Here is a 27,368-nt window from a genome sequence, read left to right on the forward strand (position 1 = left end):
TAGAGCTTTAAACAACAATGAATCCAAAGTAACTGATAGAAATAACATCTTTAATAAATTAAGTCAAAAAAGACAGTCATTCCTTTCCGCTCCTATCTATACTTGTGTTACATGATGTATAACTCATACATATGCAACATTTCTTATGTTAGACAGCACTGGAAAGGGCAAGAAGCAGTGTGAGTAGTGCAGGTTGCAGACAGGTTAGTGTTTTCATCTACATACAGTACAGTCCTGGCTCAGTACAGTCAGTGCAGAGCTACTCTCACATCCCTCAGCCGGAGGTTAGTATATATACGGAGAAGCACCTTTTCTTTTATAGTCAACAGACATTCAACAGGCAGTTTGTTCATGTGTGGATTCTAACACAGCTCTTTATGCTGGCAAAAAGAAAATATGCGCACACAATCAAACACGCAATCACTTACTCATACACAGTTTTAAGGATCATACTGGCACACTTCAGCATCAATTCGTTCAATTTAACATTTCTGCCGACCGCTTCTTTTTTAGATTGATCGTTTAGGCTTTGTGCAAGCTTACAGACACTGGCCTGAGATAAGTGAACATTTGACAAATGTTTTTGAAATTTCATCTATGTTGGTGCATTTAGACCATCCCCCCCCAAATTCAAGATTTAGGAGACAGATGCATTTTGAGGTTAATAAAACCAAAATCTAAAACAGGAGGCCAAAATGGACAAATTTGGTCATTTCTATTGCCTATCCCAAGCAGATTTCCTGTTTCTGTGAGATTTTCAAACGCTACTGGCATGAACACCAATGGCTGCTTGGAAAACAGCAAAAATTATTAGTATTTTTTTTACAAACTGTGTGCTTTAGAAAATGGCCGGCAGAATGTCAGATAAAACACTACTATCTGTCAATATAGTCTATATACATTAAGTTACTCTATGACTACCTACAGTATAAAACTTGTATTCATTTTCAGTTTTCAGTACAGTACAGTACGCTCCTCTCCTTTCTGTTTCCACTGTCCAGAGGGTGGCGTGCAATCTGGCTTCAGGGGGGACAGGAAAACATCTCCAGTCTTCAGGAAAATGTTCATCCATCCAAACATCACCTCAGTTCTGAGAGGTAGGTTGCATTGTTTATGGAAACATTTTGGGTTTCGACACCCAAGCAATCCACTACACTCAGGTTGTCCGAGGGAAGGGTTTTAGTGAGGCTGATAAAACTTGGAAGATCAAGTCAAGCCGCTGAAACACATCTCTGGATGGATGTCCTGACAGTGAGTTGTAATTCCAGCAAGGGTTAGTAGAGGACTATCCCACGTTGATGCCGAGACCCACTTGTAGCTTGTCTCCTCTGTGATTCACAAAGGCACCCATGATCAGGGTGGCGGGCAGTGGAGTCAGGCGCTTCTCCAACACACCTCCTATTATACACCGACTGTTTATCATACCTGGATACACAACCACAAATAATGTGTCATTTACTGACGGTTTTCTAAATAGTTCTCACTGAGCAAGTTGCAGAACCAAAATTACCTCGAAAGACCATGTTGGCCTCTGGGAGTTCCATCTGGTACCCAAATGAGGTTGTGGTCTCCTGCGTCCTGGTGCTGGCTTCAAATTCGACCCCGATTTGGATCTGGTCAACACAAACACACGTGAATGCACATTTTCAATATGCACCTAAAGACAATGGTGTATTTTTACAGTATTGTGGCATTTGCTGTACCTGTTTGTTGGCTCTGTGATAGTAGCTAGCATGGGCACCTCCTTTCCCAGCATTTAGCGTCGCCACCCAGTTTGGTCCTAAATGAGGTGAGACGGAAAAAAGGTGAACGGCTGCGGCTGCTAAATCAGACAAAACGGATCAGAAAATACATCAGCTCAATTGAATCAACTGTTTAAAGGGTACAATATATAAGAGCTGGCCACCTGTTTAGTTCATACTCCAAACAAATGGGGGGCAGAATATCCTCAAGGTAAATATGCTATTCATAGCTGCTGTTAGCAAGTTAGCCGCTCAGCTGGGAGTCCTATTAACTGACTCTGCCCAGTGTTGTTGGTGCTGTTCACACTGCTTAGCAAACAACCTTTCGAACGCCAGGATGAGGAGGTTTTCACGCCCGGGACAGAGGCATCAGAACTGAAGCTGTGTGTGTTGCAAACGGACAAGACTCAGCAGCATCTCAGTGAACACGGCCGGGCCAGGACCGAACCGAAGCCCTTGTGACGGGTAGTTAGTATGTTGACAGGGAATACAAGCGCTGAGGTGATTTACAGTGGCTCCGACTCGGACTCTGACTCCTAGAATGTTTAAGTGGAAACAGGAGAAATGTGGTGTGTGAGGAGGGTCGGGCTTCAATCTGGCCCACCTCCGGATCCATGAGCAGAGTTTCCAAGGCAATCAGCTATGTCAAATTGTATTAAAAGACAGAAAAGCTGCAGCTAGCTTGTTAGCATGCTTTCTTCGATAGATATATCTGCAACACGACACAGATGTCTTTGACATAATGACAAAACTTATTTCTTCACAATCGTTTTGTTTCAAACTAAAAGTCTTCCATTTTTCTTTATGGCAGATTTACAACTGAACACAAAATCTCACTTGAGTACTGTCCAGCCAAAGTAAGAATTCCTCCTTCCTCTGCTCGGCCACGATGGTAAACCAGCTCCCCTCCTAACACCAGCCCAGACGACACACTCTGTAGGAAGTGTGCCACAAGGATAACTGCCCAAAGGAAACAAAGATACATGACATGCATCCATGTCCAAGAGGACTGATGGCTGTAAATCTTAGTGATGCTCTGATGAGGCTGTTGACCACATGTCATGTCTTACCCGACTCTCTGAGGATGTCTGGGTTGGCTACTGTCACAGCAGCGGTGAAGTCGTTCCCTCTGTACTCTGTTTCAAACTGCCACGTAACAAACTGGGACTGCTGAGTCTAAAATTAATCAGCCATTCAAACATTAAGTTGATGCACCAAACAGCATTCATCTTCTGTGACAGAAGGGGGGCAGAATCTGAACACGGGATTGGATAGGTTGATTTAAGAAAAGAGGCAGACATCAGGATCTCACCTGGAACACTGTTCTGGCTCGTACACGCTCAGTGAGATGCAGCAGAGCGTGAGCATTCAGACTACCTGAAGAGTCCATCTCGCCAATCAGAGCTGGGGCATCCTAAGATGTAAAGATGCAACTTGTCAACTCAAAAATGCAGCAACTGCAATATTATTTTTTATGTGATGACTCGTGCTTGACCTTGTCCTTGCTGTAATCATCAGACTGCAGGTGCTCCACATGGAATCGATAGTACGAAGGACTGACAGCACTGAGGTGGAGAGCATGACTGACCTGGGAGCAAAGCCATACATCATGTTAAACATAAGGCATTAGAACATGTAAAGATATACACTCTTATTGGTCTGGGCTCAAAATAATGTTGAGAAATGTGTAGGAAATATCACAAAATCACACCTTAAACACTAGGACTGGGAGACAAAGGGTTAGGGTTAGGGTTAGGGTTACTTCAACAGTACTGTAGGAAGTCAAAATATGAACTTGCTTTTTGACAATCAGTAATAATGTGGATACAATGTCTTTTAAGTGCCTTTAAAACCAGGAAAAGACTGATATAATATCATATATAATGTTATAACGATATTCAAAATCTAAGACAGTATATACAGACTCATATCACAGTAATAATTGCCCAGCCTTGCGCCCTTAGCATGATACGAATTGTTTGAATGTGGGGAAAAGTCACCTTGAAGAAGCTGCTCAGAGTTTTATTGAGGATCATCTTGACTCCTTCAATCTGTTGAGGGAACACATCTGGGGAAAAATGGTGAAAAACAGTCAGATCAAAAACATTCACATGTAATCATCTGATTACTCCCCACTTCTGATAGTGAGTGACTGCAGAAATGCTAATGGAAAATTGTCTCAATTTCTCAGATTAAGGGGTATATGTGTAACCATCTTTTTCTAGAGACACATTATTTTTTTTGTAAAAATACGCTTTTAGACATTGTTTTGTGAGATCAAACTGCAGCACTTGGACCTTTGAGAAAAAACAGTTGTAGCCTTTACTCAAGCAGATGTTGGCTTTTGCACTCCGCAGTTCTTGCTTTTTAGCCAGACATACCTTTGCAACTCCTGTGGAGAGAGTGAAAGCTGCCTGGGTTGGGTAGGCGGCCATCTCTCCTCTCCCAGCGTGGTGGGCTGTCCCAGTGAGCAGGGTGTGCGTCCCAGCGAGAAGGAGGGGGGTCCGTAGAGAAAGGCCAGTTCTGATGGCCTGGACCGGAAGACAAAGCCAGAACGCTGCCCATGTGGGCACAACACTTCCTGCACAGACAAATGAGAGCTTTGTAAAGATGCTATGACATATTATGTATGTCAACCTGTGCCAGCACTATTGAAAGCCAAGCTCTGTTATATATGACACTGCATCAAATATTAATTTACAGAAGCAAAAAAACATTTTTTCTTAGCCAAATAGAGCACAGACATAAATATTCTAACTATGAATAATATAAAATGAATGTAGTATCGAAAAACCTACTCTCACAGTCACAGAGGAAGTAAATGACATTAAAGATGCAAACAAAATTAAGAATACATACACACATTTAGCTAGTTCCTTAAATGTATTTCTACTGTATTAAAAATACCCAAAAAATAATCGTTTCAAGTGTAATTAAGACTATGTGCATCATGAGAGTCTGTCGGTTGTTTTCATGTGCAGGTGCAGTACTCCCGTTAGCTAGCATGACCTTAGCATCAGCAAAAACAGACAGATATATGCGCTTGTTCTTTAACTACCCACTTCCGTTGTTGTCAAGAGGCCTTAAAATCCAAAGCGGAACTGAGAATGGCACATCAGAAAAACTGTCAGGTGAATTCTTTAGAGATAAACTACCAGTGCCCGCAGATGACTGATGCTGAGATCAACTGATGCTGCAAATAGCTCCCTCCTCCAGATGTGACGCGCCACCCTGCAAATGCGTCCCCCTCGAAACCACGACGGGGAATCCTGTTGGTCTGACAAATCGCGCTTTTACATTTACACGCATACAACTCAACTGTATTATTAAGATAACAAATATTTCACTTAAAATTAGTTTTAGTTACATTAGTTTTGTTGCTGTGGGGCTTTGGGTGCGCGGCTAACTAGCGTCACGTTTGCTGAGTTTTTTGTTTCCCGTCGGACTCCTGTATCCGCAACACCGCGTTCTACGCAAGCTGCTACAGGTGAGAGAATACTGTCCGGCTTTCATGTGCTTTGTAGCCAGAGAGCAGGAGAATGTCATTGCTTTTATTCTACACTACAGCCAATATAGTTCCTGTTGTTCAGCCGAACCAACAAGATACGGACAGTGCTCGCTAAAAATATGATTTACCTACGATCATTTTAGACCGCGAGGAAGAGAGGAGGTGGTCACTGTCGCTCCCACGCGTCCCTTCCTTTCGAATTAATTGCTGAAACGAGGAGGAACATTTCGTGACAATCTCAGGAAAACTGAGTTATTTGTGTGCTCCCCCCCCCCCCCCCCCGTTTCTAGTTGGACCGGACATGTCTCCTTCACGGTCCATATTGCTGGTGGGAGAAGGGAACTTCTCGTTCTCTGCCTCTTTGAGCCAGTCTGACACGGAGACCAGAGTGACGGCCACTTGCCTGCAGCATCAGGAGGAGGCACTGCGGCATGAAGGTGCAGCTGGTAACATCCAGACCATCAAGGACGCAGGTACGAGTAAATAATCATATATATAGACTGCGCTATATTTTGTTGGACCTTATATAGAAAAAAACACTTTCTTTCTAATGTGTTTATGTAGGTGGCGCGGTGGTTTTTGGGGTTGACTGCAGAAAGCTGGGGGAATGTGCCTCCCTCCAGGGCCAAGTGTTTGACCGTGTGGTGTTCAACTTCCCTCACTGCGGGAGAAAGAGTGGCGTCAAGAAGAACAGAGAACTTCTCAAAAGGTTCTTCCTCAGGTATAGCTGCCTCCTACCACAGAGTCGGAATTTTAACATGGTTCGTTAAAAGTTCCTATTAAGGGAATAATCAGAAGCGGTTTTGACATTAAAGGATAAGTTCACCCAAAAATTAAAATAGAGTAATTATCTCCTCACCCCATGCAGATGGAAAGTCGGGTAAAGTTTCATAGTCCACAAAAGTGTCTGGACTGACATAAAAGGACAACACAATTTCATACGGTCCTGCTTTGTTATATATTTGGCGAACCCGGCAACCTTTTCGACCTTTTTTCCTCCAAGAACAGCTTGTTTATTCAGTTATGGAAATGATGCATATATCTGAGTTTGTATTTCTTACCTCATTAAAATTCCCAGTTTGAATTTATTCTCCAAAACGACATAGTGCCCTTTTAAGTTTTCTTATTTAAGTCGTTTTATGACTGCTTGTTGGCACCCGACTGGTGAATACTTGTGTTTGTGCGTTGTGTCTCCAGTTGCGTTCAGGTGTTGGCTGAAAACGGGGAGGTTCATGTATCCCTGTGCAACGGACAGGGTGGGACATCGGCGGACCACCCGCAGCGAGAGTGGCACAACAGCTGGCAGGTGGTTTCCATGGCAGCAGAGGCCCACCTGATCCTCACTGATGTTCATCCTTTTGAAAGTGAGAAATTCCAGAGATACAAGTGCACTGGATACAGGTAAGGAGTAAAGGTGAGTGTGTATAAATAGAGGAAGCCTCATGTCAAATGTGTATTTGCATGCTGACGCTGTCTAATGGTGGTGTTGCTGCTGTACAGGAGCCAGGATAAGGGCTTTCATGTGGAGAAAGCTTTGCTGCATGTGTTCACTCGCAGCCTCCCCTACACCCCTGCTGAGATACTTAAAGTGGAGGAGGCTGTTGGAGGGGAGAATGTCCGGTACAACATACCAGCCGAGCTCAGTGATTACATATTCAGGTACAGCAGCACAGAGGCACTCATGCTGTTTCAGTAATAAGCCACCAACGCAAAAAAAAAAAAAAAGCAGAAAAGTTACATAACCACATGCCTGCTGTCTCCTCTCTTTCATCAGGGGATTTCTCCGCTCAGGATCTGTGCACCCTGTCAGGTTAGTGCAAGATTTTCTTCTCGAAGGACTGGCGGAGAAGTGGTCGGTCTCTATGAAGACCGACACCATTCCCTTCCTCCTCACGGCCAAACAGCTGCAGTCTTGCTGTCATGACGTGGACAGCACGCACTGCTACTGGATCCCGCTAGTTCAGAAAGATCTCAGCTCCGACACTCTTGCCTCTACGGACAAATCAAAAGATGGGTTGATGTTTTTGGACAGTCGGGGAGGCACAGAAACATCAGACACACCAGACACACCGTGTGTCACCTCAGAGAAAACGGACAGGGCAAGGAGAAAAGGAACTGAGAGCTTAAAGTCTGCATGCTCTCTTGATATAGATCCTGAAGGGGAAAGTGGTCTTTATATGCTACGGCCATCACTGCTCCCTCAGATGGCAGAGCTTCTAACTAAAAAAGGAGAGTTGATTATCAATGCAGATGGTTGTGGGGAGAATGAAGGGAATAATAAAAGTGTTGAAGCTGAAGGACCTAAGGATGAGGGTCCTTGTGGCAGCTGTAATGGTGTTAACAGCTTTTTATTTGGCATTAGTGGCGTAGTGTTCAGGAACGTGTCGGTCAACCTTTGGGCTCTGCCTTCCTTTCACGAGCTTCTCCTCAGGGGTGTCTTCCCGTCAGAATTTAAGCCAATCAAATTGCTTGGACAAAGGCTGAAAAAACTGCTGGCTCCCTACGGGGTCTCCCTGGTCACAGAACAGAGAGGTCTGCGTCTCATTGCACAGCCGATGGGTTTAGTTGGAAGGGTGTTTGCAGGCGTTACACGCAACAACGTTGGTCACATCATCGTCACGATGTCCCTAAATTTGGACCTCCTCGCCGTGCTCCTGTTCTCAATCCCCGACTGGCGCCTGCTTTGGTCACATGACCCTCGCTTTTTAAAACAGTTTGCACTGCGCCCGTCGCCGGGGAAACCTTTCCACCCATTCTCCCTGTACTCCGAGCACATCAGCTTCGACATCAGCTTCTGGACAGGGCCGACATGGGAGGAGAAGAAGTTTCACGCTGTGGTCCGAGAGGCCAGCCATGGGACCGTGGAGCAAGTGAAACGCATCGACGCGTTCTCGCATCCTGACTTGAGCCAGACCAGTTACTGCTACAGACTCACCTACCACTCACACACACATGCCCTGTCACACACACAAGCCCTCGAGTTTCATAAAAACCTGGAGTCCTTACTCGCCTCTCAGTTGCATGTCACAATCAGGTAGCAACATCTGAATTGTAACTTCAAAACAAACAATAAGCATCTAATCTGCAAAACTGAACAGTCGTTGAACAGTAGTGTACAACATTTGAGGCATTGCTCGCTTTAGTGTGTCTGTTTAATGTGATCAAATGTCTGTGCATTGGTGTGTTTTAATTATCATGCAATAAACTTGTTCAACATACTGTATTATTCTGGTGTATTTATCATAACTGTAGAATTGTAAAATCCACATACAGTACATGCTGTGACAAAGAATGAAAGCAGTATTTTGCAATAAAACAGCCCGAAATCAATAATCACTCGCATAGTAGTAAGCCAATTTATTCATCTGCAGTTGTGGAAGAATGTATGTCCTTAAGTAAATATAACAATATCACAGTGTAAAAATACTCAAGCAGAGTTTTAAAGAGGCTTCAAGGACCTAACTTTTTTAATCTTATGCACACAATATTATTATATGAACACAGTGTGCAGCAAAATAAAAATAAATGTGTTCCTAATACAGTATGTAACTTCTTTGTTAAAAACAAATCATTGTCGGTAAAAATGTACTAATACTATGTGTGTAATCTACAGTATAACAGTGCACCATATGTAATAAATTTGTCTTACGTTTAATTTGCAAACTCAAAGTAACTAGTAGCTGTAGCAGATAAGTAAATGTAGTGTAAAAACTGCAATGTTTGCATATGAAATGTTGCATGGTAGAAATAGGCTATCAAGTAGCATAATAATAGATTCAGATGAGTAAAGTAAAAGATATTTTATACTGTTTTACTTTGTTTATATGTGGCGGACGCTGCCACCTTTCTAGCTTCAAACAGTGTTCTGGGGACTGTATCTTCCTCTGAGAACAGCTTGTTTATTACGTTATGGACAAGATAAATATTTCTCAGTTTGTATTATTACCTCATTAATATTGTAAACATTTAAATTGTAAGTTTGAATTCCTTGTCCAAAACTACATAGTGCCTCTTTAAAGTTTCAGCGCTCCCAAGGCTAAAGGTTTGTGTGATGGGAGCTGTCGATAACCGGACAGTGGCGAGCATGAACGAAGTCCGACTCGGGGAGCAGCATCGTCAAACATGGCGGCCAAGGCGCTTCGGCAGCGCACCAGGCGAGGCAGCAGACAAGATGCGAACAACGTGAACGTCCCCGCCGAGGCTCGGCCACCGAAAGAGGAGAAAGGCGCCGATGACAGTAAAGTCACAGAGACTCGGCAAGAGTGAGTATGAGCCGGGGGAAAAGACGGTACACTATCCGGTGCTGTGAGCTCCATCCCCGGTCTGACTGACAGCCTGAGCACGGGAAGCTAGCTAGCTAGCTAGCCACTTTGATACGTTGAGCAAGTTTCAATCATGACAACACGATAACAACGATTGATAACGTCATCATGACAGCTCACAGGACTGCGTGTCTGCAGTAGTTTGAACCATAATGACTGTGAAGCTGTGTTTCCGCCACGGTAGCTAACTGGCTTTCATCGTTTATGTCTTAATAGAGCAGCGTATCGCAGTTTGAGGGTTACCTGGTCAGCGTCATTCATTCAGCCGCCACATTTATGACATCCAGCCAGTCACGAGTGGGTCAACTCAGGCCCAGCACGGACATTAAGGTCCATGTTAGATCAGTGATTGGTGCTGTTGATACGATGCTGGAGTGCTTTTTGAATGTTTTTTTTTCTAGAATGTTTTCTTTTGTTTTTGTTTTTTTTGTAAGGTGACGTGTCATAACAAAACGTTACGTGAGGATCAATGCTAAGCTGCAGCTGAGACGACTAATCTAACTAATCTCGTGATGGGTGTGAGCAGGAGGGGCACTACCAGACACGAGGAGGAGTGTTGGTTCACTATCACTCGTGAAGTGGTCCTAAAATAGTAGTAAGCACACAGCTGTCCACACCTGGGAGAATATTTGAATGAGCACTGAAGAAACACACCGCTGGAAAATGATTGAGCTCCTGATTTAGTTTGAAAGGATTCAGTTGTGTTTTTGTCACAAGCACACAGTGCATTGTTCACTACAGTATGGTACTCTTATGGCTGTGCTAAAAGGTCCCTAAAACACAAAGCTAGAAAAGTGGCAGGGTCCGCCACATGTAAACAAAGTGAAACAGTATGAAACAGTATTGTCCTTTTAAGCTCAGTTTGTTTATTCAGTCATGTGAACAAAGACAGTTTGTGTGTTCATTTAGTTTGTTTAAGCATTAAAAAAAATAATCATTATGATTAAAATGTATTTCCCAAATCTACACAGTGCACCCTTTAAGAGAATGGTGTCAAAACGATCAGACCTGGGTCACTCCAATTGGACACATCTTGATGCTAGCAGTGTCTACATATCTGTGTGATAATGATTTATCTATAGAGCACTGTTAAAGAAGTCCTTGCCCAAAAAAAATTCTGGAGCTTCAGAGCAAAACAGTTTGGCCTCATTCTCCTAAACAACTGAAGTAGATGGGAACTTGTTTTAGAATGCTGAAAAAAACAAACAAATAATGGGGTTTAAAAAAACCCCAACATGAAATGGCACCATATAGCTGATCTGATGTAATCCAAGTCTCTGGAATCCCTGAGGTCCAATAGAGATCGAGCTGTAGAAAAAATTTCAGCTCAGAAAAGGCTTCTGAATTAAGTTTTTCAAATCAGTATTGTAAAAGAGTATATTGAGCCACTTTATTTATTTATTTATTTATTTATTTGCCTCATTTCATTAAGATCCATGCATTATTCCTATTTTGCAATGTTAAAGAAAGTGAGAAAAGAAAATGTCCTGGATCTGCACCAAAAATTAATGGGGTCTATTCTGGGCTGAGACCAGACCATCCTCCGTCCAAGTTGAAATCCATTCAGCAGTTTTTGTGTAATCCTGCTTACAAACCAACCAGCCAACACACAGACACGTGGCGAAACCACAACCCCCTTGGTGGAGATAATAAAGCTTAGGATGACAAAATTATTGACTAGTCATGATCATGTTGGTCTGGAAGAGCAAGGCACAGGGTTCATCTTTTCTTTGCTGTGAGCTGACATTTACTTTGTGCTCCGCCAAACACTATTTTTTTCTAATTAAGGGCACATTAATCAGCCAGCTCTGAAATAATTACCATCACTGGGCTTCCTAATTGGTGTCTTATTAGAAGCAGGTGCACTGGAAACATCAACAAACTAAGCCTATATGTACTAATACACACAGAGACCAGCATCGGTTAAAAGACAAGCTCTTGAGGTTGCCTGCTCCAGATACTGTTGCTAACTAGCCTTTTTAAGATCAAGAGAATCTTCCATTAAACATGCACAAAGCAGACATGATGCACTGTTTAAATCCATTGAGGTGTTGTGAAAGAACCCAGCACTCGGATGTTGTTTAATACATTTGGATGCTGACATGGATCTTAATGAATGTTTATATTAATTGTAGGTATTTAGCCGTTATGCATCTGTGTGTTCATTTGTTTGTCTCTTTTAGGTCAATAAGTCGAGGAGGGCAGGTGTGGGCTCCAGAAGGTTCAACTGCATTCAAATGCCTGCTCTCCGCACGTTTCTGTGCAGCTCTGCTCAGCAACATCTCAGACTGTGATGAGACCTTCAACTACTGGGAGCCCGTGAGTACTGCTACTACTTTTTGAAATTTGAAAACACTTTTCGTCCGTGTATTTCTGTGGCTGTTTCATGCACTGTATACTGTATGATTGTTATAACTGTTTTGACAGATGCACTACCTGCTGTATGGCACAGGGATGCAAACATGGGAATATTCTCCGCTGTACGCCATCAGGTCGTACGCTTACTTATGGCTACACGCCCTTCCTGCTTGTTTGCATGCCCACGTTTTACAGACAAACAAGGTAACTATTCCAGGCTTGCTATCATTACAATGTTTGTTGTTATTGTTGATATCATTATCATTATAGCGGAATATTTGCAGGAGCTTCAGGTTAGCGTTATGATTGTGTTGCAGGTGTTGGTCTTCTACTTTGTACGATGTGTCTTGGCATTCTCCTGCTGTGTCTGCGAACTCTATTTCTACAAGTGAGTTCACACACTGAGTTCTTTGGCTGACCCATTTGGATCATATAGTAATCTTTATGTGTATGTTTATATGACTTGGTTTATGTTTGTAACACAGGGCAGTTTGTAAGAAGTTTGGTTTGCACGTGGGCCGTCTAATGTTGGCATTCCTCGTCCTGAGCACGGGGATGTTCTGCTCGTCTGCAGGTTGGTCAGATTTCTTTCTCTGTTGTCTTTTCTAACCATTGTTGACAATTTTATCATACACTCACTCACTTATTTGACTCAATACATTGCCGGCCTCTATCCCAGCTCTCCCGAATAATTTATTAGTGTTCTATTTCCTGTCCTCTTTATCGCAAAATCAGCACACTGATCAAAGTGTGTACCAGAGTGTGCAGTAGATATTTTAGAAGGAGCTCAGTGTTTCCTCCAGTATTTTCTGAGACTGTGGCGCTGGCGCTGGGGGGGGTGTACAGTTTGGGTCATCATACTGTAATATTTATACTTGTGTCATAGGCTACTTGGGGAATTTCATTTTTTAATGCTCTCACACAGCCATCATGAACTCTCATGCATGGGCTTGGAATGAAGATTCATGTTGTAAAGAAATATTTTTATTATTTGTTTTAAGAGAGGAGTTATCCAAGTCAGAGTCCTGCACGGGTGAAACATAATGTACTGTGTGGGACACAGATGCGGATCGGGTCGGACGCCTGGAGAGGCGGGTCGGGTTTTACGATTGCCATTTTCAAGGCGTCACTTATCATCAGTCATTATTAGCGACACAAATGATAAGCATTTATATTTCATATAAGCTCATTAATGCGTGCTTGCACCCTCCCAGAACTCCCATTCCCCACGCTGGCTTACTTTCACTTTTAAAAATTGCGTCCGTCCAATTTTCGTTCGAGCGTCGGTATCAATTTATACCGGGTCGGCTCGAGTACAGAATGTAATTTGTGCTACTGTCGGAAAACGGGTCGGATGCGGTTATAAGTATGGCGGGTTCGGGCAGGTTTGCAAAATAAGACCCGTGCAGGACTCTGCGTGCTCTACTGACCATTTTAATCCTCTAGCTAATTATCAAGCTAAATATCCAACATGCTAGTTAACGTCAAAGACTGTGGTGGAAGACGACGGTAAAATATTTCCTTTCTCTAACACTAGATTTATTTATGCCTGAATTTGTAAAGTGTGGCGGCTTTTATTTTGCCGTGGCGGTGCGCCACAGTCAATTACATGTAGAGGAAACCCTGGAGCTCTTCATAATTCTTTTCTGCATGTTCACTTTATTCCCCTGTGCCTATGAATGTCAGATGATTAAAACTTTGCAGAAGTAACGTACCGAGACTGAGACATGTTTCTGTCACAAATCCTTTTTTTGTGATCCATCCTCCTCTTTTTTTCTCTCTCTCTCTCTTCAGCATTCCTGCCTTCGTCTTTCTGCATGTACACAACTCTGGTTGCCATGACGGGCTGGTTTCAGGACTCAACACCGTTAGCCATCATGGGTGTGGCTGCCGGTGCCATCGTCGGGTGGCCGTTCTCTGCTCTGATTGGGTAGTTTCATAAGCTAAAATGCGTCTTTGTCAGCAATATGTTTCCCACGCCGACCTTTCCAAAACACGTTACTCTCAATAAGGCATTGGTTTGTTTTCTCTGCAGGATTCCGATTGCCTTCGACCTGCTGGTGTTAAAGAGGGAGTGGAAAAGTTTTATCACCTGGTCAGCTGTTGCTCTGATCCTGCTGCTGGTGAGACTATTTTTAAGAAATACATTAAAATGAATTACTTTTTACTACAGGACAGAGTTGCATGACCGTGTCTGCACACACCTTCATTATTAATGCAGGAGTATATGAGAATATCACACTTTCTCCTCTGTGTCATAGAGAAAATGACATACCATAGTCATTGTAAATAGGCAGACTCTCTGCATAAATGTATTTGTAAGAATTTTATGGATGAACAAGCAGTATGTGTATTTACTTTCCCCACTGTTTATCCCATGCCTCTTTCTCAGGTACCTCTCGTGGCGGTGGACTCTTTCTTTTATGGCAAACTTGTCGTTGCTCCGCTCAACATTCTACTGTATAATGTCTTCACGCCACATGGACCAGATCTTTATGGTAATATACATGGGCACACACCATTTTTTTTATTATGTGGCAAATGATCGGCCATTATAAACAGAATTCTTAGGGTCATACGCTTCCCCAGAATGTTTTGGAAATTGTGAAGTTTTGTTTTGTCAAGCTGTTTTATGCATGCATGTTTGGCTATTACTTATAGATTGTCAGGCTGATGGAGCAAAGTGATCTTAAATGAAAACAGGAACATTTTAAAGCCGCACTGTTATTATTGGACACTAGATGGCAGACCATCATCAACACTTATCATATCAAACCCCTCTGAAGTGAGCTACAAGGTTGGCAACAGACCCAATAATTATACGACCTTTGGGCTCGTGTCCCCACTATCTTTATTCAAGGTTTTATCTGTCATAACAAATTCTATGACCATCCGCTCTGTGGTTGTTCAATTTTAAGTAACTCTTGCAATAATTGTACTGTAATGATGATTGGTTTTTTTTATGATCGTCTGTATGTCTTTTGTGTTGTTTGATTTTCAGGTACAGAGCCTTGGCATTTCTACTTTTTAAATGGGACCCTGAACTTTAACTTGGTGTTTGCTCTGGCACTGTTTTCCCTGCCCCTCACTGCTCTCATGGAGACACTGTTACACAAATTCAATGGTGAGGATTGTTCAAGCTATTATGAGTTTTTCTTCCTTTTTGAAAAAAGTTTATTTGGAATAATGTACAAACAGATACTCATACCAAGATACTCATTCATACCAGGGACAGAGAAAAACAGACAGAAATGATAAAAATAGTGAATAAAAAAATGCATTGGTGACAGACTGTTTTGATAATGTTCATTGGCTTTCCTCAGGCAAATAATCTAAGAAAATATCAGTTACTGGAATGCTTTTCTTATAGTTTGACACGCTCAGTGTCCGGGTGAAACAGATGGTTACAGCCATGTAGGCCAAAAATAGACATATGAACAAACATCAAGACAAATTTGCTCTGAGTTTCTAATATGATGCAGAGCGATGATGTACTCCCACACAACCCGTGTGCTATTCTTCCAACGCCTGATTTGCTCTGAATACATCCTAAGTCGTCAGCAGAACAGTATGCGTGATAATAATAAGTGGTGATGACGCACTCTCAGGTTTTTTCATCTTATTGTCTCGTTGCTCTTGTGTTTGCATTCATCAGCACAGGTGCAACAAGTTTTTTTGGGAAACAGATTAAAAGCTGATATGATGCTGTCAAATCACTATTTATATCCTGCACAGACATCTTCTCAGTATAGGCATTTGATGTAAAAAGTTGCAAAAACAGGAAATCAATTTTGAAAGATTAATTTTTGCTTTGATGTTAATTTCCAAAGCCGCTCCTCTTGTGATTTCATGTGTGCTTGTGTGTCTATTGCAGTACAGAACCTGGGCCGTCCATACTGGCTGACTCTGTCTCCCATGTATCTGTGGATGTTGGTTTTCTTCACCAGACCTCATAAAGAAGAGCGTTTTCTCTTTCCCATCTACCCTCTCATCTGCCTCAGCGGGGCAGTAGCCCTCTCCTCTCTACAGGTGTGTTTTAGCTTTCATAGAAAAACAGTCGGTATCATTTGGTTCCACTTGTATCCGCCCCCTTCTGGTCGTAAACGTGTATGATAATGAAGTTTTTCATGGATTTATTTCATTTCCTGCAGAAATGCTACCACTTCCTGTTTCAGCGGTACAGATTGGAGCACTACACGGTCTCTTCCAACTGGCTGGCTCTGAGCGCAGTCGTGGTTTTCACAGTGCTGTCACTGTCTCGCTCTGTCGCCCTCTTCAGAGGTTCGTGTACACACAGACACTGTTCTCTGAAATCATTGGTTCTCTGACTTCTTCTGGGCATTCACACCTTCAGACACTAAATAGAATACCACCCCCCATCCCACAATTATTATCAGTCCTTAACAAAGATAAGGGAAGTAACTAAATTTATTTGAGTTAAAGTTTAGTGAAATAAATCTCACCATGGAGACAATATGAGATTGTGTCGTGGATCACATTGAAAAACACGTAATAGTGCGTATTCTCCCGAGTGATTTGTAAAAGCTGTCTAGATGGCTCATGTGCGTATTTCCTGATTGTTGAGAATGCTGATTCTATTTGGCTGATACTACTTATACTAATTCAGCGATGCTTTCAGACTCAGTACAGCTGTCAGCATTCTCACTGTGTTTTTTAGCTGGAAATACAATTTTGTAGTTCATTTTGAATTGCTACAAGGGGGAGCCAGCCAACATCTTTGCAGTCTTTCCAAAATCCTGTGGCTCAAGGCTTAACTCATTGTATCCACCAAAGAAAAGGTTAAACCAGTTGTGTGAAAATACAATAGATTTCAAACTTAAGAACGACATGGAGACCAGGTGCCCACATGTAGAACCTGACAGAGGAAAGTTTCTGCCTGCGACAGGCAGGAACAACTTCTATTTTGTGACCACCATTCAGCTCTGTTCTCCAAACATTTTGATTGCTTGTTTTTCTATAACAAGGGTGTTCAATGACGAAGGTTGTGTTGTCTCTGTATTGCGATGAATATATTTATTTCTTGAGTTCCACTCACAATTTGATAATCATCAGGATATCACGAATCAGTTATTTTGGCGAGAATAGTCTTGACATGTAATTTTCATGTCTTTCAATGTTTTTCTACATAAATCATATTCATTCAGCTTGGTTTCATGTAGACATGCGACAATATAAATATATCATCTAGCAATATCCTGTCCAACATAATTGCTCCAACATTATTCCACTAATCATCAAATTATTCTTAAACTCTCAAAATTACATTAAAACATACTGAAATCACTTAAACCCTTACATTTTCTTAGGAAATAAATATTTTTGGCACATTACAGGAAGGAAATAAATATTTTTTGTGGAAAACGAACAATCAAATCATTTTACGTAAGTATTCATAAATCATAAGGGCTGCCTGCACAAATAAAGGATGAATATACAGTATGGTGCTTACCTCATCTCTCATTTGTTTGAAGCCCGATTTCACTTGTGCAAGCCCTGCCGTCAGCCATCATGACAGGCTTAGGCATTTCAAAATAAATCAGGAAACCATTACAAGACTGAACATCAGTGAGGCAGACAGTTTTATCAAGTCATTCGTGTGAGGATATTCAAGATTGTTCCGATAATGAAAATCCACCATAAGCAAATTTCACTACATATTTTTTCCCCAGTGATCCGTCCCTGCAGTAACCCAGTTTGAGGACCGTAGAGCTGCTGCGGCTCCCTCGCGCCTTCTGTTTACATGGAGTTTGCCTTCAATGGTTAGCAATAAATATGACGACGCGATTTTCCTTTACCCCGCTGAAAGAGTGAGAAAGTCAGAGGGGGAACAAGGGAGAGAAAGTAAAAGAAAGAGAGTGCACAGGAATGAAACTGCCCCTCACCTGTGTATTCTGTAGTCTGTGACATATTCTACACATACAGACACTAAAACTGTAGTTAAAAGGCTGGTATGATGTCCATATGACTGTCTACAGGTTGATTTCAGGTTGATCCGAGGGGCCAGCCAGTAAGCATGCAATAAAAGGAACAATTCAAAAAGGATGAAGTTTGTATATTCTTTGTCTACAGGTTACCACGCCCCTCTCGACCTGTACCCAGAGTTCCATCGCATCGCCAAGGATCCGACTCTTCACGCAGTCCCTGAAGGCAGGCCTGTTAGTGTGTGCGTGGGCAAAGAGTGGTACCGCTTCCCAAGTAGCTTCCTCCTACCGCACAAGTCAGTATGCAAGATTTCCTCACAGGTCTTCAGTGTCCAAATAAAAAAGCATGGAAGGTGTATTTTATCATTTTTAGGCATCACTGTGACGCTCTGATTGCTTTTCTTCCTGATTTCCAGCTGGCAACTACACTTCATTCAGTCTGAGTTTAAAGGGCAGCTGCCTCAGCCATACGACTCTGGTCCTCTGGCCACACAGATCATCCCGGCTCATATGAACGACCAGAACCTGGAGGAGCCGACCAGATACGTGAGTCACTCACACATTTGCACGTTTGTTGACACGTGTTGTTGGTAGGAGTTGCATTGTAATTGTGAAATGAATGCTCCGGGCAGATGGACTTGCGGCAGTGCCACTACCTAGTAGACCTGGACACAGATGAAGAGACGTTACTCGAGCCACGTTACTCAGCCAGCAAAGAGGAGTGGAACATCATCGCCTATAAGCCTTTCCTTCAAGCATCAAGGTAGTTACACAGAAATAGCAAATAGATAATGCCTCTGAAATCTCCTAAAAGTTAAAAATAATGAAAGTTTTGAAAATGTATATTTAATTTAAAAGTAATTTAATAAAACTGGATAAACGATGAATAACAATCTTCTTTCCTGCAAGGGCTTAAAAGCGAGTGATGGAGTCTTTTTAATAAAAATTTTTTCCCTCTCAGGTCATCTCCTCTCCTCAGAGCATTCTACATCCCATTTATATCAGACCAGCACACCACCTACAGGCGCTACGTCATCTTGAAACCCCGGCGGCAAAAGCAGACTCGTAAGCGGACCCATGGCTGACCTTTGACCCTGGCCCTGTGTACAAAATCCAAACATCAAAAATCAATCACTTCCCCCTTCGAAAACATCTGGTTTGTGTGAGTGTGACTGTTGGACGTGTGAGCATGTGATTGTAAGTATTTGTCTCATGGATCATTTGAAGATATCGGACCCTTTAAGGACATTATGTCTGCTTTTGGAAGTGTGTGTGAAGAGAAATTGTTTGTATATAAGTGTATGTCAACATTTTATCTGTTGTTTGTGTGTGCTTGTGTAAATGAATGTCTTACAACGGATGCACACTACAAGATTTCACGTGTATGTAACCCAGAACAGGCTGTTAGATACAAATTTAAATGTTTTCTTTTCTTACTTGACTTGAAATTGTGGCCTGAATGGAAGAATTCCTCTGAATAATTCATCGAACAAATCTTGTAGTGTTTGCTTGTCCGCACTTGAACAGTATCTCATTGTGTGCTCTGTCGGGTCTGAGTGTCGGAGATGAATGAAAGCGTGGGTGCGTTATTAATTTAACTCGGAATGTTAATAAAAAACAATCGACTATGAATATAATCATCCTGGGTTTTTTTTTGTTATTGGGACTGTAAAATCACTGCAACACAGCCAGATTCAATTCTGAACTTGTTTTATTTGAAGATTTCTTTACGTAACAAACATACAAACCGCTCTCACTTACAGGAGATATATCAAGGCATTACACATTCTGGATAAATAATAATAATGATGCTTTAGTTTATCATTCTCTTCGATATCATGCCGTTGCTGCAGGCATTCAAGCAGAATTCACCGTATGAGTCACCTTCACACCTGCTAGTGTTGTTTTTGTCCGTCTTCAGTCGACTTGATAGAAGACAGAAAGCCATTAATAGATAAGGGAACAATCAATCAAAATCAAAACGTTCTTACAATTTAAGGCCATGTCAAAACACACTTGCAATACATACAAATATCCAGCTTTTGCTCCTTCAGGCAGTATTGGTTTAGTGTGTCTAAATCTGTTTGAGGTAGCCTGTTAATACAGTTATTTCAGGCACAAGACCTCAGTGGTTATCCTACCAAGCAAGGGCAGCATGACAAGGCCATGCAAACAGACACACACACACACACACACACATAGACACACTTTGACTGTCAGCGTCGCCAGAGAAATCTGTAGTCTTGAGGCCGATGCATGTAGCGGGGGCTTGTGTCCACTGATTATAACATCTTCGGACTCACGGCGGACAGGAAAGATCAAAATGGAAAGAGTAGAACACGACATCGTCTTTTTAATTCCACGCATTCTTCTTTGGTGTCAAAACCTGGTACCTACATTACCCACAATGCAACCCAACCCGCAACAGTTCGATCTAAGGGCCATGACTCACCAGACCGACTGCTGAACCATCAACAAATGCTGACGGGTGAGGGTCTGTGGCCCTAGTTTTCACAGTGTGTCCTGCACCATTGGCACCAGGTTGGCTCTTTCAGAAACATACCATACAAACAGTTAGAACCAGGTACGTGCACAGCCATTGTTTTGCCTTTCATCCGAGTCCACGATCGCATACACACTGCCACACACTCAACAAAAGAGATGATTGGAGGGTCAGTAGTTTTCCCTGTTGATCCAGTCTTTTTCGTTGAAGTATCGCCCTCTGCCATCGAACGTCAGGCCGTTTCTGTAGCTGTCCAGATTGGCTTGGTAGGATTTTCTGTTTCCGTAGGTCCCGAGGTTGGTTTGGTAAGTGTCCTCCTTGCCGTTGGTGATGTATGTCTGATAGAGGTCAGCCTTTACCGTGTTACCTCCAGGCCTCGGTTTGGGATCAAACAGGTCACTCCCTCCTCTCATACTGCCATCGTACAGTCCGTGGTCCCCGTACACACTGTTGCCATAATGCTCACTCTTTGTCGTGCGACGACCAAGACTCCTGTCATAAAACTCTCTGTGCCCGGTGCGGCCCAGACTGCTGTCATTCAAGTCCCTCTTCCCCGGGCGGCCCAAGCTGGTGTCGTAGAAAGTGCCACGACGCCCAAGGCTGAGGTCATTGAGGTCATAGTTGAGGAAGCAGCTCTCTGTGCTAGCAAGCGTCACGAAGCCGCTCTCCGTGTCCCGGCCACCAAGGTTGTCGTAGTCACCCGTCGGGGTGTCAGGGGACGAGCATAAGAAGGAGGTGTTTTTGGTGTTAGGGCGAGCTGAAACCAGGTCATCGTCCTTTTGGGAGCGAATGACGTTGTAGACGTCAGTTGGAGTCGAGGTGGTGTTGAGGCCCGGGTCCGTCTGGCATACTTCTGATTTCTGCTCCTTCTTCCTTCTGTCTCACACACAGGGAAGCATAAATAACAAGATGCCGTACACATTAACATAGAGTGAAACCTGATCAGACTGTTTACAGGGCATTGAGTAGGAAGTAAAAATGGAGGCCACTGAGGTCAGAGAGGATTTGCTTTTGTTTTGGATGCTCACCGTCTCACAAGCACTTTGAAGCAGCAGACTCCGGTCACTGTCAGTAGCAGCAGTATCAGGGGAATGGTGGGAATGATGATGTAAATCAGATTCAGAACTAAAAGAGAGACACACAGAGATTTAGTGACATGCATGTTGGCATTTGGATGCGACATGTGGTGTCAGAGTAAGCGAGTGGGTCAGTCAACCTGTGTTTCTGTCCTGCTTGTCGTCGCTTGGACCCCACGGCAGCACCGACGAAGGGGAAACATCTGTAAGGAAAAGATGTTCAGACCGTCTCGCTTGTATTTTGACCATATTCATCGAACGTGTGTATTTTTAAAAACCACACTGAGCACATTTTACTTGTTTGAGTGGAGTTGGGAGGAGGTGGAGGATCCACTAGTGTCTCTGTGGAGAAAACAATCAAAGTCAACAACGTTCAGCCGTCGCCAGAGCACAAGAGAATTGAACCGCAGCGTCAGCAATACCCGCACTGTATTTGCAGATGAAGTTGTTCTTGGTTTCGCAGTTGTCGTCATTCCACTGGAACATGTAGAGCCCCCCCAGGCCAGGTGGGGCGGACGGCTGGTGATACATCACCACACACACCTCATAGCCGCATGACGGCTCATCCCAGTGCCAGTTCCTACAACATACAGCATGTCTTCAATGACAGAAATCTTTAAAAATCATCACTCCCATAAAAAGTCATTTGGTAAAGGCTTTCCAACCTGATAAGACTAAAGGCTGACTATCAAACCTGATTACTTTTTTTGCTACTGAAAAAATGCAACGGTATGAGATTCTCATGACACGACAACCGTCTCAGAAAATATCACAGCATACAATATTATGTAATTATTATTTTTTTCAGTTACAGGTGTTTGATTTTGGTTGAACAAACACTTGAATAAATATTTGGTCCTGACAGACATGAAACTTAATATAAACTTGCGATTTTTCACATATACATTTAAAGGGGCTCTATATGACCATCTGAAGCAGTGCACATGTATTAATCACTTTTTTTATTGGACACGTGTGAGCGGATTGTAATGTGATGTGTTTGATTAGACCTTCCCCGTCTCTCTTATTCAAGCCTGTGGACGATTTATTTAGGTTGTTTAATGCTGCTGGATTGTGGATTTCTTTGTGAAGGATTTTTTCCAAAGGATGTGACTTTTATCCATGTCCCGAGGGCCTCTTCTCAAAGTCTCTCTCGGAGTCTGCTAACATGAACTCACGACCGACTTTGAGCACGTCACAGAAGTTTCACGGGCCCTTTTAATAGAAGGATACTTTTGGTGGCACCTTTGGTTTCCCCTTCAGGAAATGTCCTTCAGAATCTTTTCTGATTATTGTCTCGCAAAAATCCACCCTCGCAATAAGTAATTAGGAAGTGCGTTAGAGATTAAAAAAAAAAAAAAAATGACGGAAGAAAAGACACCCGATATATCATGAATTTCTTTTTGAACTCACTTAATCAGTGTTATAGGCTGATGTTCATAGCATTTTTCTCAACAGAATTCTCTTTGTTGGTGAAACTGCTCGAAAATACTAATTTGACCTCTTGACCTTCTGAATAACTCCCACCCACCTGAATGTGGACCTGCTGCCGTCCAGCCAGTAGTACTGTGGGGAGCAGTCCGAGCTGCTGTCCTCGTTTCCATGGTTCCGGCGGAGACCGATCCAGAAGTCTCCATCGGTTGGGCGGAGCTCCGTGATGAGCTGCTCTATGATCTTCTGCTCCGAAGCCGACTCCACGCTCAGCAGCTGACCTCCGTCCCGTCTGCAGGCAAGCTCTGCCTCGGCGAAGTTCAGCCTCCGCCGCAGCTCAGAGAAGTAGGCAAGCTTGTAGCACGGCTTCCCTTTTCCTGCCTTGCACACACGTTGACCTGCAACCACACACACACACACACACACACACACACAAACACATCACAAGTGCCAGATATGCACTGATCACCTTCAGATGCCCCTTCACATGAGTAATTGTGGAAGACTTTTATAAAGCTGTAAGTGTTGCCTACCTCTGGCTTCGAATATATCCGCTTCAAGAGCCAAGCATCCAGCATAGAATCGGGAAGGCAGACCGTGAGGAAACCAAAGATGGATCCACAATTGAAACAAGAGTTCATGTCATTGTGCTGTTGGGCTTTCTGTGTGTCAGCTTACCTGTAATGAGGCTTGTGGCTGCAGACGGATCAAGACATAAAAGCAGAAGTAGGACTGTGAGCAGGTCCATCGTTGTCATCCGTGGTCAGTTCCTCACCGCCCCTTGTGTTTCAGTTTACTCTCGCATTCCGCTCATCTGCTCATCAGGGGAGCTCAGGTGGCATCAGATCAACTCTGAGCTGTTGCTTCAGGTGGAAGTGCTCTAAAAGGGTCCTAAAGAGCGGAATCTCCTGCTTTGTCTGCTGAAAGAGAGAGTGTGTGAGACATGAAGGAGGAGCAGGAAGAGGAGGAGGAGAAAAGGCTGTGCGTGTTTGGGAGGGGGCTGTAATCTGTTAAGAGCAGTCTTAATGATTGGGAGAAGAGGCTGCATCGATTGCAAGACATCTAATCATGCAAGTGCTTCTCATCGTAAACGCTGACAAGAGGCAGATTTCACTCCTTCCTTTATTACTTAAGCTTCGGTATTATCATTACAAAAGTGTTACATGAAAATGATCTCCTCTAACTCGATCAGGGATATTTCACAATATTCGGATTGCAGCGTTTCTCCCTCATTGTGTTTCAATACAAAACAAAGTAGATGGCCAACACAGCTGACATCTCCAAGAGGAGGAGGGAGGTGTTCTCTTTCCTCTATCACATAAAGCCTCTGAAAACTTGGTTTCAAAAGGAATAAATATACCTTTCACTGAAGAACTCAGCTTAACTGCCCCTATCAGGCCTGCTGGGTGTGGTTTGATTTGATTGAAAGTGGCCTGGCTACACAAGCAAACGACCCCATGACCTCACCTTCTTCCAGTTGAGCCCTGCCAACATCAAACCAGCGTAATAAATTCTCGTGTGTTCACGTAGTGCTCTGTAACAAGGTTTTGGAGATGAGGATGTAAAAATTCTGTGAATGAAGGAGTCAACATGTTTTTTGTGAACACACAAAAACTCACTGCCATTTCTACAGTGCACAAGACAACCATGCAACATCCCTATAGTTTTTAAAAAAAACATTTATTGTTTGTTTTTAATCAATATAAAGCTACAGAAAGCAACTGGTGAGCTTAGCACAAAGACTGGAAGTGGGAAATCAACTAATAGCAGTTAGCTAGCTAGATAATAAGTAACACCTTTGAGTTGCTGGTAGGTGGATTTTCATACCTTTCTTACCAAGCCTGCTAACTGTCTCTTGCTGCTCCTAGTTTTTGAGCTAATCTAAGCTAATTGTCTGCTCACTGTAGATTCATACTACTAGCTATGAAGACATACAGATAGAGGTGTTGTTCCGCTCATCTAACTCTTGTCAAGAAAGTGTATAAGCTTACTCCCGTGCTAAAATACTTATTTAACTGTTAAACGAGCTCATTCACAAACAATCTACATCGAACTATGAGGCAGGTAATCTTTGTCTGTTTGTCTGTCTGTTACTCGCATATCTCCAGAACCTTTCATCTGATCTACTTCACAATCTGATGGTGTGTTGCTGAGGACAGTGGCTTTTTTGGTGCAATTTGGACATTTTGCTCTAGTTTCAAGGCTCTGCAGACTGAAGCTGGGCTCACACTATACAGGACTTCTGAAATCCAAACTGATTTTGAAATCAGGATGTGTCACACACAGAAGGAGAAATGCCACAGATTTTCTTCTCTCTACTCCTCACTTCACACAATCCCTCTCACATGATCTCATGGGGAAGCAGACATACACAAAATGGACATTAGTGTTGTTTCAACAACTTGCTGTGGTTATGCGTTGCAGTGTGAAAAGAGAACAGGAGAAGGTGAAACGCATATAACTGAGTGGGGAGAGGAGGTCAACATGCTTTAACTATTCTTCAGCGAGAACTGGAGGTGGGACTTTAAATTTCTGTCACAGTAGTATGCTAGCTAACGTAAGCCTCAAGGGCTAGGGATGCCTATATTATTGGTTGCTGTGGTCTGGCACACAAACTACTGATGTAATCATCTAGGTTCTAAACTGAAAATACTTGATATTTCTAAGAAGACAATGTAGTTCCACTGATGTTATTTTGTCATAAAGGCTGTGAAATCTAAGCTTCTAGAGGAGAGGAAGCTCTACCAAGGACGAGTATAATTTGATTCACGTTCCATGAATATACTTCCTTGGGAAGAACTCAGAACAACAAAACCGGAAGGACATTTGTTTATATTTTCACCACAGTGGTATGCCGATGTTTTACATGTCCATCCCAAATAAAGATTTAATAAAAAAAAAAAGAAAAGAAAAAATACTTGATATTATTATTTGGGGGTCCAATAAGTCTGTGTGCACTTCAGGAGCTTAACACTGGATCTGTAAACCCCTCACCTTTAGAGACAATCTGCACTGAATAGCGTGTTTTGAATGGGCAAGGCACTTGTACTTATCATTAACAGAAGGCAAAACAGCAGAGAGGAAGTTGGTTAGCAGGCTACACTTAGCATGGCTCTGTCCAGTGTAACAAAATCTGCCTACCAGCACCTCTAAAGTGCAATGATAATGATAACATGATAACACAGCTTGTTATTTACTGAGCGTGAGAGATGTTGGAGGCTTTTTTCTTTCTTCTTTTTTTTACATTTGGATAACTTTTTGCTTGTGATGGCTTCATATTTATCTACAAACATAGTAATGGTATCAGCCTTCTGTTGGGACCCACAGATGAAGTCATTCATTGTGGATTTCAAAATGGACTCTGAAATGAACTCAGTGTCCCAGAATTCCCCATTCTTCACACCTAGGTGCAGAATTCAGGTATGAGCTACTATTGGTCAGGGTGACAGACCCCCTGCTGATCAGGTAGTCAAAACCCCAGAGCATTCAATGTTCTCTCTCTCACTCAACGCGCTCTACTCCTTTAACTTTGGATCTTCAAGGGCTCCTCTCCACCTCCCCCCACGGGGCTGCCTGCCTTCTAGATCCCTTCTTCTGGGCCCAACAAGCTGTGGAGAGCTGCAAGCTGCATTGGCAGCAGGCCCAAAGAACTTCTCCTCACTGCAGCGACACGAGGTCCTGCCAATCTGAGGATCTAAGGAACACCAAGCAGGTTAGCACCGAGCTGCTATCCTTACAAAGTAAAGGAGCGACCAGTTTCCTCCTCTGCCGACTTTCATCAAACCTTGCACAGCAAGAGCAGCTTGTTCAACCTTGGAGCCCCAACTTTCTCCTGCAACCACCAGCACCTTCTCCTCAAAGACTGGTAACGTTGAACTGGGCTTAGATAGCAAACCATAGCACGGCTAAGCACAGGACTTTAAACTCTGGTTGATGTAATGTGTTCAATTGATGTGTTTGTTCAATGTTTTGGTGTTATGGTGACCTCGAGTCAAGTTATTGGTAGTTTGCTTTCCTAGACGGCTAATTCGACATTAGTTGAATTATGCTTCACACAGACTCAGGGTCTCTGCATGCAACTAACCATCTTCTATAACCTGGCACCACGTCACACGCACATACATACTCACAGACACACACATTCCTTGAGGCTAGAGCATATCACACCCACATGTGATATCATTGACCGCCATTGTTCCTTTGTTCTGCCAGGCACTCGCACACACACACACACACACACACACACACACACACACACACACACACACACACACACTGGTATAGTACATGTTAGTTAGATTGTGTGTTTCCATTTTGTGTTAAATAAAAGATCTTGAACCTTCTTGCTGTCTATTTAATATTGTACATGAGTGAATGTTGCCAACCTCTACACTGTCAAGAACTCCAAAATCCTTCAACCATTACTAGCTGTTATGGTGAATTTGGTTGTAGTCATTAAGTTAATTATTAACCAGAGTTATAAACA

General features: G+C 42.8%; 4 protein-coding genes across 10 annotated transcripts; 2 read left to right on the forward strand and 2 right to left on the reverse strand.

The window, feature by feature from the left end:
* Positions 1-29: 29 nt before the first annotated feature.
* On the reverse strand, positions 30-9,960 carry LOC115593884 (mitochondrial import receptor subunit TOM40B). 4 transcript variants are annotated; one of them, XM_030437557.1, is made up of 10 exons: positions 9,816-9,960; positions 4,124-4,323; positions 3,743-3,810; positions 3,238-3,330; positions 3,055-3,156; positions 2,813-2,918; positions 2,580-2,702; positions 1,704-1,780; positions 1,511-1,613; positions 30-1,425 (listed from the first exon to the last, which is right to left on the reverse strand). In XM_030437557.1, the coding sequence occupies exons 1-10, from the start codon at positions 9,827-9,829 to the stop codon at positions 1,286-1,288; spliced, it is 1,026 nt and encodes a 341-aa protein (XP_030293417.1). In that variant the 5' UTR covers positions 9,830-9,960; the 3' UTR covers positions 30-1,285. The 4 variants fall into 4 exon arrangements, with proteins under 4 accessions (XP_030293417.1, XP_030293419.1, XP_030293420.1 ...); XM_030437559.1 differs by lacking the exon at positions 9,816-9,960 and adding an exon at positions 5,383-5,512; XM_030437560.1 differs by lacking the exon at positions 9,816-9,960 and adding an exon at positions 4,898-5,031.
* fdxacb1 (ferredoxin-fold anticodon binding domain containing 1) lies at positions 5,141-8,473 on the forward strand. Its single transcript, XM_030437552.1, has 6 exons — positions 5,141-5,229; positions 5,541-5,723; positions 5,815-5,971; positions 6,448-6,651; positions 6,751-6,909; positions 7,025-8,473. Exons 2-6 carry the CDS (start codon positions 5,552-5,554, stop codon positions 8,286-8,288), a joined length of 1,956 nt encoding a protein of 651 aa, XP_030293412.1. The 5' UTR covers positions 5,141-5,229; positions 5,541-5,551; the 3' UTR covers positions 8,289-8,473.
* alg9 (ALG9 alpha-1,2-mannosyltransferase) lies at positions 9,302-19,509 on the forward strand. 2 transcript variants are annotated; one of them, XM_030437554.1, is made up of 16 exons: positions 9,382-9,512; positions 10,007-10,167; positions 11,756-11,891; positions 12,000-12,134; positions 12,248-12,318; positions 12,416-12,504; positions 13,725-13,860; positions 13,966-14,053; positions 14,323-14,428; positions 14,932-15,054; positions 15,805-15,959; positions 16,082-16,211; positions 18,021-18,168; positions 18,289-18,418; positions 18,505-18,635; positions 18,834-19,509. In XM_030437554.1, exons 4-16 carry the CDS (start codon positions 12,000-12,002, stop codon positions 18,955-18,957), a joined length of 1,566 nt encoding a protein of 521 aa, XP_030293414.1. In that variant the 5' UTR covers positions 9,382-9,512; positions 10,007-10,167; positions 11,756-11,891; the 3' UTR covers positions 18,958-19,509. The 2 variants fall into 2 exon arrangements, with proteins under 2 accessions (XP_030293413.1, XP_030293414.1); XM_030437553.1 differs by lacking the exon at positions 10,007-10,167 and having other exon boundaries at positions 9,302-9,512.
* A 59-nt stretch (positions 19,510-19,568) lies between these two features.
* layna (layilin a) lies at positions 19,569-24,539 on the reverse strand. Of its 3 annotated transcripts, XM_030437243.1 has the most exons (9): positions 24,350-24,539; positions 23,561-23,799; positions 23,416-23,436; positions 22,983-23,280; positions 21,874-22,031; positions 21,749-21,793; positions 21,592-21,654; positions 21,404-21,500; positions 19,569-21,251 (listed from the first exon to the last, which is right to left on the reverse strand). In XM_030437243.1, exons 2-9 carry the CDS (start codon positions 23,637-23,639, stop codon positions 20,546-20,548), a joined length of 1,467 nt encoding a protein of 488 aa, XP_030293103.1. In that variant the 5' UTR covers positions 23,640-23,799; positions 24,350-24,539; the 3' UTR covers positions 19,569-20,545. The 3 variants fall into 3 exon arrangements, with proteins under 3 accessions (XP_030293103.1, XP_030293104.1, XP_030293102.1); XM_030437244.1 differs by lacking the exon at positions 24,350-24,539 and having other exon boundaries at positions 21,880-22,031; positions 23,561-23,872; XM_030437242.1 differs by lacking the exon at positions 24,350-24,539 and having other exon boundaries at positions 23,561-23,872.
* Between the last annotated feature and the right edge of the window lie 2,829 nt (positions 24,540-27,368).

This window comes from Sparus aurata, chromosome 13, assembly GCF_900880675.1.
Source record: "Sparus aurata chromosome 13, fSpaAur1.1, whole genome shotgun sequence".
Taxonomy (NCBI): domain Eukaryota; kingdom Metazoa; phylum Chordata; class Actinopteri; order Spariformes; family Sparidae; genus Sparus; species Sparus aurata.